This window comes from Protopterus annectens, chromosome 7.part0 (genome assembly GCF_019279795.1).
Source record: "Protopterus annectens isolate FY-2018-M chromosome 7.part0, PAN1.0, whole genome shotgun sequence".
In the NCBI taxonomy this organism is placed as follows: domain Eukaryota; kingdom Metazoa; phylum Chordata; order Ceratodontiformes; family Protopteridae; genus Protopterus; species Protopterus annectens.
In genome coordinates this window covers 129,887,700-129,902,832 of record NC_056739.1, presented here as the reverse complement: position 1 = coordinate 129,902,832, position 15,133 = coordinate 129,887,700, and the positions used below count along the sequence as shown (strand labels likewise).

At 37.5% G+C, this 15,133-nt stretch overlaps 1 protein-coding gene across 1 annotated transcript in view; it reads left to right on the top strand.

The window, feature by feature from the left end:
- ZNF76 (zinc finger protein 76) overlaps positions 1-15,133 on the top strand; it is an 870,184-nt gene that overhangs the window by 480,672 nt on the left and 374,379 nt on the right. The window contains exon 9 of the mRNA XM_044076568.1: positions 10,219-10,344. Coding sequence (XP_043932503.1) covers positions 10,219-10,344 — 126 coding nt within the window. The remainder of the gene's footprint in view (positions 1-10,218; positions 10,345-15,133) is intronic.

Below are 15,133 nucleotides of genomic sequence, written 5' to 3'. Positions count from 1 at the left end.
AGTCTCTCATCCTCTCCTTCCGCAAAAACTGACAAACCTTAATTTCTCACCTCCTACTGTATCCTGGTTTAAAAGTTATCTATGTGATCGCTACCAGTCAGTAAAATGGCTCTCAGCCCACACCCCCTTGCTCACCATTAAAACAGGTGTACCTCTAGGTTCCATCCTTGGTCCACTACTTTTCAATATCTTTACCAATCTTCTCTCCTCTTCCTCTCCTGACTCATTTGTTATATACAGTATGCATATGACTCTACAGTCATCTCAGTGGCTGACTCTATAACTCAACTTACATCAGTTACTCAGACTTCCTTCAACTCAGTAGAAAAATGGCTATCCAATAACCTACTTATTCTCAATTCAAACAAGACTAAACTACTACTCTTTCTTCTTCCAAAAACCCTTGACTACATCAAATCATCTTTCACAATGCTGTCTCTAAATAATACCCCTATACAGGTAGACAACAGCACAAAACTACTAGGCGTCATCATTGACGACCATTTAGTTTGATTTACATTATCAACAATTGCATTAAGAAAATGCATCAGAAGTTAGGATTACTGTACCGTAACAGGAAGTTTCTTAATAAGGAAGCTAAGTTAACCCTATCTAACTCTTACCTCTTACCCACCTTACTCTATTGTTCTCAAATTCTAACTAACCTCAACACTGGACTATTAGCCAAACTTGAAACAACTTAAAATAAGATTGCCAAATTCGCTGCACAGTATACATATAGGTACCATCACGGTCTGTCATTGAAAGAACTACACTGGCTTGAACTACCCAACCTTCACCTACTAACTCAGACACAGATCATTCATTCATTTCTCTACAAACCCTCTTATTGTCCAACTCTCTGTACTCTAATCTCCTACTGCACCCCAACAAGATCTCTCCATAGTTCCAGCCAAGGGCTATTACAAATTCACAAACCTAAAACTAAAATAGGGCAAAATTTCTACAGTTTTAGCCCTGCTAAGACTTGGAGTAATATACCACTCCAAATCAGGATTCTTCAGCAACAAAAACAATTCAAAACAGACACTTAACAATACCTACAGTCTAAATGGATATGTCAGTGTAATCATCCCCCATAAACCTGTCTCCCCTAGTTTCTAACTCTCTAGCTCCATCTCCTATCCCTCCTTTCAGCTGTATTCCACTTCTTATTTCAACAGTTACCAAAACTAATCACAAGTAAATATGATGTTATTTCTTTAACTTCATTGTATTAAGATTTTATGCTTTTTGTATCGTGTACACTTTTGTTACTTGTCCATTTATTAGTACCATGGATGTTATTCATGCAATCTATATTGGAGCTTTTCTCCTCCGGCCTCCTCTGAAAAAGGGCTGCTTAGCTCAGACCGACATTCCCAGACATCAAATGTAAAATAAATTTTATATATATATATATATATAATTTATCAACAAACAAACTTCAGTGGCATAGTGAGTTAAAAATATGAATAAAGAGACTGCACATGAACTGATCATTTTAGCGCTTTCTTTCCTTTGATATCTCAGAAGTTCTTCAGAAACAGAATAATTTTAAAACTTTAGGAGAGCTGGATTATATAATCGTAAAATAAATGCATTCAAGTAATAAAACAATATTACATCCAATCTAAAAAGCTGGTAAACAGTAATATGTGGTCTTTTTTTTTTTTTTTTTTTTGCATCAATAAGCCCTTTACTTATGTTAACTTCATGATCGTGAAAAACTTTGAATAATAATCAGAACAGCTCGAGTATCCATTTGTTGAGTTTTTTGTCCCCACTGCCTGCCAGTGATCAGACCCTCTCTCAGACATCAGACTCATTCATTCTCTATATGTTTGGGATGGAAGGTGACTGAGAGGGGCCGTCATTTAGGTGGTCATTATGGATCTGTTTATTTTTTAAGACATCCCTAATTTAATTTAACAGCACATTCCCAGTAATATGCCCTGTATTTGGTATGCACTGAATCATTCAGTGTGTGTAACTCAGTCTCACAAATTACATAATCCCTTAGGATAGTCCTCCACTTGAAGTCAGTGCTGCTGTGGTGTTCCCACTAGGGATTCAACCATATGAACATGCAGTCTCGCACTCCTCCCCCATCCCCCAAGAGAGATTAGCCAGGAAAGCCTTAGTATTCCTCTCTTTCCCATTGCTAGCTCTAGCTTGTATACAAGTGACTAATCAAACTCAGGGGACCTGGGTCCTAGTCAGGTTGTTACCCCTCAGTACCAATGGAGCAAACCTCAAGGATATATTCCTGATATTACACACATATGTTCTTTCTTTGTGGTCTTCCTGGTTATGCAGAAGAAATTCTCCATTTCCATGAATTATTATTGTGTTAAGCACTACACACAGCACATTCTGAACTTCTTGCTCTTTTTAACACTGCTATTCCTCACCAGAGTAAAATATTGCAGGTTCTTTGTTCACTCTGCACATTTCTTTCATAATTTTGCTGTTTTTCCCTATGTGATTAGGTACTATGAATTTATCAGTGTTGAACACCTAGCTTTATAAACAGTGAATCTCTTCTTTGAATGAGACAAATGCTTGTTTTCCCTTCCTCGTGGCAGTTTTCTGTTCTGCCAACCTTGTCTAACCACTTCTTGAAACATCTGCAGTCTCAGGATTAAACTCATTATACAGCTGGAACTCCAAACCTTAAATAAGGTCATAGGAGATTACTAAACTAGCAACCCGGAGGACATTTTAAGCCGTGTAGTTTCATCCCAGTGTATTACCATAGAAATGCTAGTCAATGCCTAAGATTGCATTTAGTGATTTCCAAGACGTTTGTCTGCTGTATCCCTGGTAAAAATTTATGGTGCTGCATTCACTCGTCCAGATTCCTCTTGAACAGTGTTGTAGAGCTGCTCTGTTTCACATGAATTGGTAGCCTTTTCCAAAGACACTGCAGTCAATGGGAGAAAATCTGTTCCTCCAGCATGTCCTATTTAAACTGCAGGCCATGTTTAGGTCCCTAGAACAGGTGGCCCTAGTCCCATTTGATATACAGATATGCAGCAAGTTTAAGTTTGGGTCTTGGATTGCTGTGTACGCCAGGAATAAGTCTTTGCCTAAGATATGGAGTATAATGACAATGCCTTTAGTCAGTCTGTTTGAGGCGCATGCTGGTGCCCCTTGATTCTCTTTGTTAGAAATCTCTCAGGTCTCTCTAATTGCTGCAGCTGCTTAGTGCAGTACATGCCAAATGGGGCATTATGGGCAGGATAAGTACTGAGTATTGGGGGGGGGTCATAACTTTTGCTTTCAAGACAATGCCTTTACTAATAAAGTGTGCTACATAGAAAGTTTTCCTTACTACAGTAGACACATGGTGGTTGAAGTTAAGGTCGCAGTCAACTTCTGATCCCAGCTCTCTTACCACTTCATGGGTATTTTGTTGATTTGATAATGTGAGGGGACATTGTGCTGAAGGGAATGATGATGCATTTCTTTGCATTCAGTTTGAGACTGTGACTAATACACCAGTTGTTGATCTGCATGAGGCCCTCCTAGAGTATACTGACATTTGGGGATTCTGTGATTGCACCTGATTGCACCTAGTCTACAGTCGTCTGCAAAGTTGGTCAGCTACAACCCCTTAGTTTTGACCTGAAGTTCTCAGAAGTATATGCCAACCAGTAGGGGGCCCAGCACTGACCCCTGTGGCATCCCACTGTTTGTAACAGGTCTGCTGGTTGATGTGGAGTCACCCACTTTGATATTGCTTGTCCAGTTTGTGAGCCAGTTGGCAAACCCATCTTACAATGAAGGGGTTTACATTCCGTTTGCTAAGTTTATTGGTAATGCCAGTTGCATTCACAGGTAACTGTGGAATTAGCCAGGTAATTTCTCTTTCATTAGCAAACAAGTCGTGCTGCTTTGGCGAATATGATTGTGCCACAATATTTGCAGTATTCACCTTTTCTTGACAAATACTTAACTAGGTCATACTTCTGTAATTGAAGCAACACTCTTAGTAGTCTTGGAGGTTCCTCATATAATGAGTTCTTAAATGTACTTTATAATGACTTATGGTAGCTTTCCACCAACATTGTTTTCCATTAAACAGATTTATGGAATTTTTCACAAACATATACTATGACAAGGGACTATTTTTGTACCTGCACATATTTTTTCCTGAAAACCAGTGTACATTCTGAATATAGAAGCAGCTGGTTTATCTTCTTGCAGAATCACTGCAGTTGTTCTGTTGTGGCCAGCATATACTTCTCAAGTAACTGCCTTTCTTTTTTACATTAAAATATTTCTGTATTATGTCACCAATTTTGTTTCTATGCTCTTCTTAATGCAAACGTATTTTTGAGATATTTAGAAAAAACTCAGAAATTGCTGCTTCATAACAAGAAATCTTGACTTTTTTTTTTCCCTGCAGGACATATTTTACTGCTGCTATTTCTCATTGTCTGGTTTCACGCCTTCAGATGTTAAATATGACCATATATCAGCACTATACTTCCAGCTGTGCATTGTTTTGTTCAGCTTGAGGATGTTTTTTTTCATATTGTTGCTTGGTCTGACACCACATTTGGATGTCACCAGTAGCATGAAACCATCAAACTCTTTAGAGCCATTGGCAAAGAAAATAAGGAACTCAGAAATTCAAAGATATAATTAGTATACTGATCAAGAAAAGTTGGCTTTTTGTGCAGAATATTTTGTACTTGATAAATCCAGAAAAGGACATTTTGTTGTGGAATATTTTGAGACACTTTCAAGTCTTTTTGGAACATAAAATTAATATAGATAAAACAAAGGCTATAGCTGTAAAATACAGATTGGTTTAGAAGTACCCATATTTATCAGGAGCAATAAGATTAAGTATTTAAGAGTATAGATTTAAAAAGCTTCTGTTATGGCAGCTGAGGATACATGGGAAGAGACTAAAAACATAATACAAAAACTGAGAAACTGGAAGCTGTGTTTCTTGATATGGATAGTAAGATATAAGCAGTGAAAATGTTTTTAATCCCTTTAGTTTTGTATGCAGGTCAGCCATATTTTGTATCAACCGGAGGAAAAGTTGGAGATGCTCATGAAGAACTGAAAGAATTTATCTGAGAGGGGAAGAGAGTGATAGTTAAGTGGGACAAGACCTTCCAATAGAACAAGGTGGTTTATGGTTACCTGATATACTTAACTCAAGCAGAAGGTCACAAATTAAAGTGCAAAGGTGGTGACCATGAAACCGGGATGAAGCTCAAGAAATGAGGGAGTGGGATTTTGGATTCAGATCCTTAAAGAGAATAACTACTACCATACATGCTATTATATTCATAAAGTTGCAGAAAGTATTCTGAGAAGTAAATGAACATGGAAATGGAGAATGAATTTGTCAATAGAAATTATGTCCAGTAGGGGTACAGAAAATTGGCAAGAGGGGGGCTGGGATTTACTGGATATCACTGTCAAAGGAACCAAGGTATTGAGACAGAAATGTAATAGAGTGAGATAAGGGCGAGAATATGTTTGGACTGATGGTTAGAGACTGCCTTCCCTACCTGGGCTTGATATGGTATAGGCAAAGAGAAAGGGGTGACCTAAGTGAAGGACTTGCTCTGATAGAGTTTTTAGTTGAATCTAGAACAGAAGCTGCTGTTAAAAGGAGAATATTTAGTAGGCCATATAAAATATTTCATAGTAGTTATAGCACTCAATCAGAGGAGGTTAGAGGAGATTGGGAAGACAGACTGGATAAGCAATCTACAAGGGAACAATGGGAGGGCATTTGTATGTCCCCAAGTATGCAGCAAATTCCAGAATGTTTAGGATTTTTGCTTGGAAGTATTTGCATACATATTTTTATACCCCAAGCAGACTTCAAAGTATTTTTCCTCATCTAGATAATAAATGTTGGAGGTGTGATGAGGAAGAAAAATGTAATTTGGAACATGTCTTAAAGAGTTCAATGAGTTGGCAGATTTTAAAAAAAATTCCCACAGAGTATTCTTGTCAGACCTGCTGGGTGAATAAATGTCTGTAACTAAGGAAATGCTTCCTTTGAGCTAGGACATAGGATCTGAATTATCTAGACATAGTAAGGCCTTATCCAAGTTTTAGTCTTTTGGCTGCCAAAAAATGAAGTACTAGAAAATGGAAATAAAAATCTAAACCAACTATATTTAAAGTACTGAATTTTATAAAAGAGATAAAAGAATTGGAAGAGGTATATTTAGAAAAAGGACTGAGCAGATTACTGAGAGATAATGGAATCAGTGGGAATAACACATGCAGAATAATATTCAGGAGAAGGAGTGAGGCTTAAGAGAAGGCAGGAATTTAGCAATTAATGTTATGTTAGATTGATGGTTATAAAGAAAAACATATACGATATACAATGTATGCAAATGGTAAAAATATTTATATGGTTTGTTTTCTTTTCTGTTAATGTATATGTATCTATGTAAGTTATATTTTAATAAAGGTGTTTAAAAAGACATTTAAACCCCTTGGTCCCCTCTGCTGCAGCTCTTTGAAACTGTTACGGTACTGGCAGAACCCCTAGTAGGAGTTTGAGAAATCTGTATCTTCCCACAGGTGAATTCAAATTACACTGTTTGAAACTCTGTTCTGAGCTTAATATGCTAATATCCTTGATAAGCATCAAGTTCAGAAGAATACTTGCTCTAGAGTAACAGATACCACCTTCTCAGGATATAAAGCAGACAATGCTGTTTTTTGTAATTTAATAAGATCTTGCATTTTATCTGGCTTCACAACAATGATTGTGCTGTTTTCTCATTGAGTATGCAGGGAAGTCTTCAGGAACAGTTGGTATTCTTGTGGAAGTGTGGAAGCTAGAAAGGAAAAAATAACGATATAGAAGATTTTGTTTAAAAATATTTTAAAAGGAAGTGAAGTGCTGATATCTTGGGAGATAGCTGCTGTGGCTCTACTACCCAAAGAAAGTAAAGATCAGTCAGACCCCGCTTCATATAGAATAATTTCATTTGTAAATCATGAGTAATAAGGGCTTATGTCTAGAATAGCTAAAAGATAGATATGGATCTTCTGGCTTTATGTAGGGGAGGCAAACGTTCTACAATATCAGTAGAACAGTGATGATCAAATTGAAGCAGAATGTAAGAAAATGCAGCTGTTATTTGTGGGTCTTGATGCAGATAGACCATTCATCCCTTTCTGAGGGAAGAATTAAAGTGTGGGGGTCCCTTTCTGATATGTTGTATTTGAACAGAGGAATAAGGCATAGGTGTCCCCTTTTCCTTTTATTTGCTTTATATTTAGAGCCATTGGCAAGTAAAATAAGGGGCTCAAACTCAAGTGTTATGGTAATCCAGAAAAGTTGTCTTTATGTACAAATAGTATTTTATATCTCCGGTGGTGGTGCTGCGGTAGCATTGTCGCTTCACAGCAAGACGTCCTGTTTGATTCTCAGCTAGAGCGTCTTCTATGTGGAGATATGTATGAATGGGCGTACCTTCGTTGAAGGTTGTGCATCAGGGCCGGCAACTCAGCACGTAAAAATCTACTGCCAATCATTAGCGGACCAAAGTTCCGCTGTGGCGACCCCTATCCGGGAAAAGCCGAAAGACGCAACAATAACAACTTGATACATCCAGAAAAGGACATGTCAGTGTTGTGGAACATTTTGAGACAGTTCAAGTCTCTTCTGGATATAAAATTAATGAACATAAAACAAAGGCTATAACCGAAAAATTATGTACCCACATACAGATTGTTTCAGCACTACCCATACTTATGAGGACACAATAAAATGAAGTATTTAGAAGTATGAATTAAAATGTTGCTGTTATTGCAGCTATCAATATGTGGTAAGAAATTAAATAAAAAAAAAGAATACAAAAACTGAAAAACCTAAAACTTATGGTTTATAGATAGGATACAAGCAGTGAAAATGTTTGTCTCTCTAACATATAGGTCAGGCATATTATTAATGAGAAGAGACTTTGTGAATAATAATTAGTAGAGATGAAGGAATTTATATGGGAGGGGAAGAGGGCAAAAATTAAATGTGATAAGCTGACCCTATCGAACAAGGTGATTTAGGATTACCTTATTTGGAGGGATATTTTAGAGCTGCTCAGCTGAAGCTCATGTACATAACACAAGCAGAAGTTTGTAATTCAAAGTGGAAAGGGATAATGAAGAAGCCGGGGAGATTTGAAGAAATAAGGAGAGAGTAGAATTTAGATGCCGATCCTTACGAAGAATAACAACCATCATAAAGAATATTATTATAGTTTGTAAAGTAGCAAAAAGTATTCTAAGAATAAAGCCAACATAACAATGGAGAAAGGAGATTTTTTGCCAGTAGGGCTGAATGCAAGTATGGAAATACAGAAAATATGTAAGAGAGGGCTGAAATCTAGTGGAGAAAATTGGTAAAGGAATCAAGGTATTGGGAGCAAATAACTAGAGATGGAAAGGTAATAGAGTAGGATGAGGCCAAGAAGACGTTTGGACTACAGGCTAGAGACTTCCTTCTTTGCCAAGGATTGATATTAGAGTATAGGCAAAGAGAAAGGAATAAGGAAATCCTAAGTGGAAGACCAGCTGTGGTAGTGTTTTTAGGTGAGTCGAGAACAGAAGCTGCTGTTAAAAAATGGGATAGACTATAACACGATAACTTTAAGAATCAGTCAGAGATGTTTAGAAAATATTGGAAGGAGAGACTGGTAATGGAATTTACAAGTACACACACACACACACACATATATTTTATATATATATATGTACACACACACACACACACACACATGTATGGATATATATATATATATATATATATATATATAGATACACTAGACAATCTCGACGTACTGAAATGTCGAGGTTCGGTACGTCGAGACCGAATAGTGGAAAGTGCAGTTAACCGAAACTACACTATGTCGAATCCGCCACTATCGTGGTGTCGTGTTCATGACGTGTGGTGCGGTTTGTGGATTTAACTGGGGTTTCAGGTAAGTGTTGTGTGTTTGAGGATAATGGGTAGGGATTTTAGTGTGTGTGCTGTGGTGTTTGTTGTGTGTTTGTGTGTTTAGTGTGACCTCGGAGTTAGAATATATAAGTGGGGGGTGCAGGGGGTGTGTGTATGTGTGCATATATATATATATATATATATATATATATATATATATATATATATATGTAGGTTAAGTGTGTTTGTGTGTGTTATGTTTGTTTAGTTGGGTAGGTGTATGTGTGTGATTATGTCCTGGTTTGTGTGTGTGAATGGTCGCAATTGTAGTATTCGTGATTGTGTGTTTTCGTATATGTGGTTTTTCAACTATTCAGTCTTGAAATACTGAAATTTCAGTATTTTGAGATTGTATAGTGAATCTATATCTATATCTATGTATATATATATATATATATATATATATATATATATGTATATATGTATATATATGGCTCCCAGGTATGCAACAAGTCCAGAAAGTTTAGGATTTTTTTTTTTGGGCTTGGAACTGTTTGCATAGGTATTTCTGTACCCCAAACAGACCTCATAGAATTTTTCCAGAGGTAGATAAACGTTGAAAGTGTAATAGGGGAGAAAGGGGTAATTAGAAGCATGTTTTCAGAAGTGTAATGAATTGGCACATTTTAAAAACTCCCTGCAGAGTACTCTATCAGAAATATTGGGGAAGTATACTGCTGTAACTAAGGAAATTATTATTTTGAGCAGATGCACATGGTATGATTTTCCTAGGCATAGAAAGGTCTTGTTAAGTTTAATTCTGTTGGCTGAAAAAAAAAATACTAGAAAATGAAAATCATGTTCAAACGAAATGTATTTGAGGGATTGGATATGAAGAGTGAAGGTGCAAATGTCACACAAATGGGAACTGCAGAAATAATACATGGAAAATAATGTTCACGAAGAGTGAGGTTTAGGGGAAGGCAGCAATTTATGTAGTGCTGAACCAATAGTTAAGAAAGAAAATGATATATAATGTATCTAAATGGAAAAATGTTAATATGTTTTTTTTTCTTTTCTATTAATCTATGTTTTAAGTGAGGGTGTTTAAAAAACAAAGAAAATAAATAGACTGGAGCTGCATCCTAAGAAATATTAAATAAAAAAGAAGGATGGCACTGGAGCAGGAGGGAGTTTGCAGGATTAAAGCCATGAAATTTCCTTTTTTGGTACCTGTTGCTGGGCTCCTTCCTCTGTCTCAAAATGTTCTTTGTTTTTAGGGTATGGCTTGAAGAGTCATGTGAGAACTCACACGGGTGAAAAACCTTATAAGTGTACAGAAGACATGTGCAAAAAAGCTTTCAAAACATCTGGTGATTTGCAGAAACATGTCCGCACTCACACGGGTAAGTTAATTTTCAGCATTCAGCTACCTGGGCTATAAAACATAGCCTACATTTAAACACTAGTAAGGGTTACAGCTAGATTTTTTTGTTCTATATGGCATTTTTTGCTGATGTTCTGAGACGTTTCATTAACGCACTTTTCAAATTTCAGAGTTTCCCCAGCCATTTGTCTGATCCTTTCCATGAGTTGTCCCTTCTGTTACTTGGGTATTTACTGATTATTCTGTATTTCTTCAGAGCCATACCGATGTAACATAATTATTTGCATGTCGTCATACCTAGTGGGTCACAAAAGTCCCCCCATTTCTGCTCAGGAGATGTGCCCATTTGGGTTTACGTTTAGTTTTGCAGGCATTAAAAACTTATCTAGTAAGATAGAATATAATAAAAAGAACTGGACAACGCTACTCAAACTGTTTAATCCAAAGACAAAGCCTTCAGGTTCAAACAACCCTTCATCAGTGTATGACATCAGAAAATAACAGTCCTTGTGTCTGTAAGGCAAACACCTTAACTGTTATGCCAGTCTCCCAAATAACAGTCCACTTATATGTTAATCACACATACAGCCCATTAATTAAACAATTAACAATCAATTAAAACCTTAAAGTAAAACAATATTAATGCAGGCATATTTGCCTATGTCTCAAAACTGGTTTCAGTGACACTGTTTGATTCAAACCAGGTAATTTGTCAGCATTCATTTGCAGAATCCATTCATATTCCCTGACTTCCAGTTTGTTATTGATGTCACCCCTTCTCAAATTTTTAACAACTCTGTCTGTAACCCTAAACATAAAAATGTGACACTTCTACATTCATTAGTATGTTAACCTAGTGAGTTAGTGCTGATATTTTTTCTAATATCTGACCCGTGTTCAATAATTCTTTTAGTCTTCTAGTGGATTTACCTACTTAGAAGGCTATGCATAGCTTACACGTTGCAAAGTGAATTATATTTGTTGTTACATGTTGTAGAACCCCTAAACCTATATTCTTTTGTAGTGACTGGATGAATAAACAAAACATTTTTACTAATAGCGTCACAGCAGCAGCAATTATAGCACAGAATGGTACAGTTTCTACTAGAAATCTCTTTATCCATTTTCATATGCATGTCTTTATGACATAATTTCTGTTTTAAGTTGGGGCAATTCCGATATGAGAAACTGGGGAGCATTATCTATTAGAGAGTGTAATTCAGGTAGCAACCTTAAAATGCACCAATTAGTACTAATAAGTCAGTAGTGTTCCTGTTAAAAGTCGTGACATAACAACCAACTTAAAACAGAAATTATGTTATAAAGACATGCATATGAAAATGGAAGAGATTTCTAGTAGAAACTGTACCATTCCGTGCTATAACTGCTGCTGCTGTGACATTATTAGTAAAAATGTTTTGTTTATTCATCCAGTCACTAGAAAAGAATATAGGTTTAGAGGTTCTACAACATGTAACACAACAAATATAGTTCACCTTGCAACGTGTAAGCTATTCATAGCCTTCTAAGTAGGTAAATCCACTAGGAGACTAAAAGAATTATTGAACACGGGTCGGATATTAGAAGGAATATCAGCACTCACTCACTAGGTTAACATACTAATGAATGTGGAAGTGGTCACATTTTTATGTTTAGGGTTATAGACAGAGTTGTTAAAAATTTGAGAAGGGGTGACATCAATAATAAACTGGAAGTCAGAGAATATGAATATATTCTGCGAATCAATGCTGACAAATTACCTGGTTTAAATCAAACAGTGTCACTGAAACCAGTTTTGTGACATAAGCAAATATGCCTGCATTAATATTGTTTTACTTTAAGGTTTTAATTGATTGTTAATTGTTTAATTAATGGGCTGTGTGTGATTAATATATAAATGGACTGTTATTTTCTGATGTTATACTATACCGAATGGCTAGACAAAGGGACCGAGCTAGTAAAGATGTGCAGCAGGTAAAGGTGATAAAGGATAATGAGGGAAACGTACTCACAAACGAGGAGAGTGTGTTGAGCAGATGGAAGGAGTACTTTGAGGGGCTGATGAATGAAGAGAATGAGAGGGGAGAGAAGGTTGGATGATGTGAGGATAGTGAATCATGAAGTGCAGTGGATTAGCAAGGAGGAAGTAAGGATAGCTATGAAGAGGATGAAGAACGGAAAGGCTGTTGGTCCAGATGACATACCTGTGGAAACATGGAGGTGTTTAGGTGAAATGGCAGTGGAGTTTTTAACTAGATTGTTTAATGAAATCTTGGAAAGTGAGAGGATGCCTGAGGAATGGAGAAAAAGTGTTTTGGTACCGATTTTTAAGAATAAGGGTGATGTGGAGAGCTGTAGTAACTACAGAGGGAGTAAATTAATCGGTCACAGCATGAAGTTATGGGAAAGAGTAGTGGAAGCTAGGTTAAGAAGGGAGGTGATGATTAGTGATCAGCAGTATGGTTTCATGCCAGGAAAGAACACTACAGATGCAATGTTTGCTTTGAGAGTGTTGATGGAGAAGTACAGAGAATGTCAGAAGGAGTTGCATTGTGTCTTTGTGGATTTAGAGAAAGCATATGACAGGGGGCCTAGAGAGGAGTTGTGGTATTGTATGAGGAAGTCGGGAGTGTCAGAGAAGTATGTAAGAGTGGTACAGGAGATGTACGAGGGTTGTGTGACAGCAGTGAGGTCTGCGGTGGGAGTGACGGATACGTTTAAGGTGGAGGTGGTATTACATCAAGGTTCAGCTCTGAGCCCTTTCTTATTTGTAATGGTGATGGACAGGTTGACAGACGGGATCAGACAGGAGTCCCCGTGGACTATGTTGTTTGTAGATGACATTGTGATCTGTAGTGAGAGCAGGGAACAGGTAGAGGAGACCCTGGAGAGGTGGAGATATGCTGTAGAGAGAAGAGGAATGAAGGTCAGCAGGACTAAGACAGAATATATGTGTGCGAATGAGAGGGAGGATAGAGGAATGGTGAGGATGCAGGGAGTAGAGGTGGCGAAGGTGGATGAGTTTAAATACTTGGGATCAACAGTTCAGAGTAATGGTGAGTGTGGAAGAGAGGTTGAAGAAGAGAGTACAGGCAGGATGGAGTGGGTGGAGAAGAGTGTCAGGAGTGATTTGTGACAGACGAGTACCAGTAAGAGTGAAAGGAAAGGTCTACAAGAGGGTAGTGAGACCAGCTATGTTATATGGGTTGGAGACAGTGGCATTGACAAAAAGGCAGGAGTCAGTGCTTGACATGGCAGAGTTGAAGATGTTAAGATTTGCACTGGGTGTGACGAGGATGGACAGGATTAGGAATAAGTATATTAGAGGGTCAGCCCAGGTTGGAAGATTTGGAGACAAAGCCAGAAAGGCAAGATTACGTTGGTTTGGGCATGTGCTGAGGAGGGATGCAGAGTATATTGGGGAAAAAGATGCTAAGGATGAAGCTGCCAGGTAACAGGAAAAGAGGAAGGCCTAAGTTAAGGTTTATGGATGTGGTGAGAGAAGACATGCAGGTGGTTGGTGTGACAGAGCAAGATGCAGAGGACAGGAAGACATGGAAACAGTTTATCTGCTGTGGCGACCCCTGACGGGAGCAGCCGAAAGAAGATACACTGATAAAGGCTTGTTTAAACCTGAAAGCTTTGTCTTTGGATTAAACAGTTTGAGTAGAGTTGTCCAGTACTTTCTATTATATGCGTGTAGATTTTACAAGTGGACTGTGACTTTATTCTATACTTTGGTTTTCCTTTTGTAGTAATATAGAATAAAATTATTTGTCACACAATTTCTGTAGCTAATCCTTTCTTTGCCTTTGGTGAAAGTTTCTTCTGCAGTAGAGTCATTTAGGACTAGTTTAACAAACTTTGTGGTTGCTGCATACTAAAACCTCCATCACCTCTTTAATGGTTAACTGCCATATTTGTATGCTTTCTAGGAAACAGTGCTCACATTTTTCTCCCCAGAGAGATGTGCATAAGTACACACACACACACACACACACACACATACACACGCCCTTTGCTTCATGTAGATTTCTGGATGTTGTCTGAAAATAACTCTGTGGCTGTGCCCCCATACTGCTGCCAAGATTTTGATGGGCCACTGTCTATTTGTTGCATCTGCTTTTCTCAGATCCATTTAAGCAACTTGCTTTTACTGAACGTTTTTCCCAAGTTATACCTCTCTGCAGTGTTTTGCTGAATGATAGCTCTGATACTGTTTGACTTGTTGCTGGTTTAGAGTTTGTTTTTTTGTGATTAGGGATTGTGATCTATACATGCAGTTTGAGTTTTGTTTTTCTACTTCTGGATGTCTGAAGAAACACATTACCTCTAAATGGCTTTTTGCACATATGCCACGGCTTTGCTAACATTTTTAAATAAGGGGGTGGTGGCTTTGCTGTTAAAGTGGAGTATGCAGGGTGACATGCCCCTCCTGACAAAAGCACTTGAGGGTAGTGGTTCATCAATTTCTTGGGTTAATACTGGTGATCCCAATAAAAAGCTTATTGCATGTATTTTTGACTAGTTTAAAGAAAAACGTCACCTTGCAACTTTAAAATGTGTACTTTCTCGTAATATCTTGATATTTTGCGCACTTCAACTGCATCTTAAACCCAAACTGGTTACCTTGTGAACTTCACAATGATGTCATTTTGTTTTTCGTCTGTGTTCTCCTCCCAGAATAGAGTTTGTCCCTATAACATAACACAGCCTATAAGTCATAAATGAGAGTTTCATTGTTCTCTTCATTTAGATAAATAATATTGATGTGTGTCTGTCTTTTTAGATGGTCTGTGAAAGCAGAA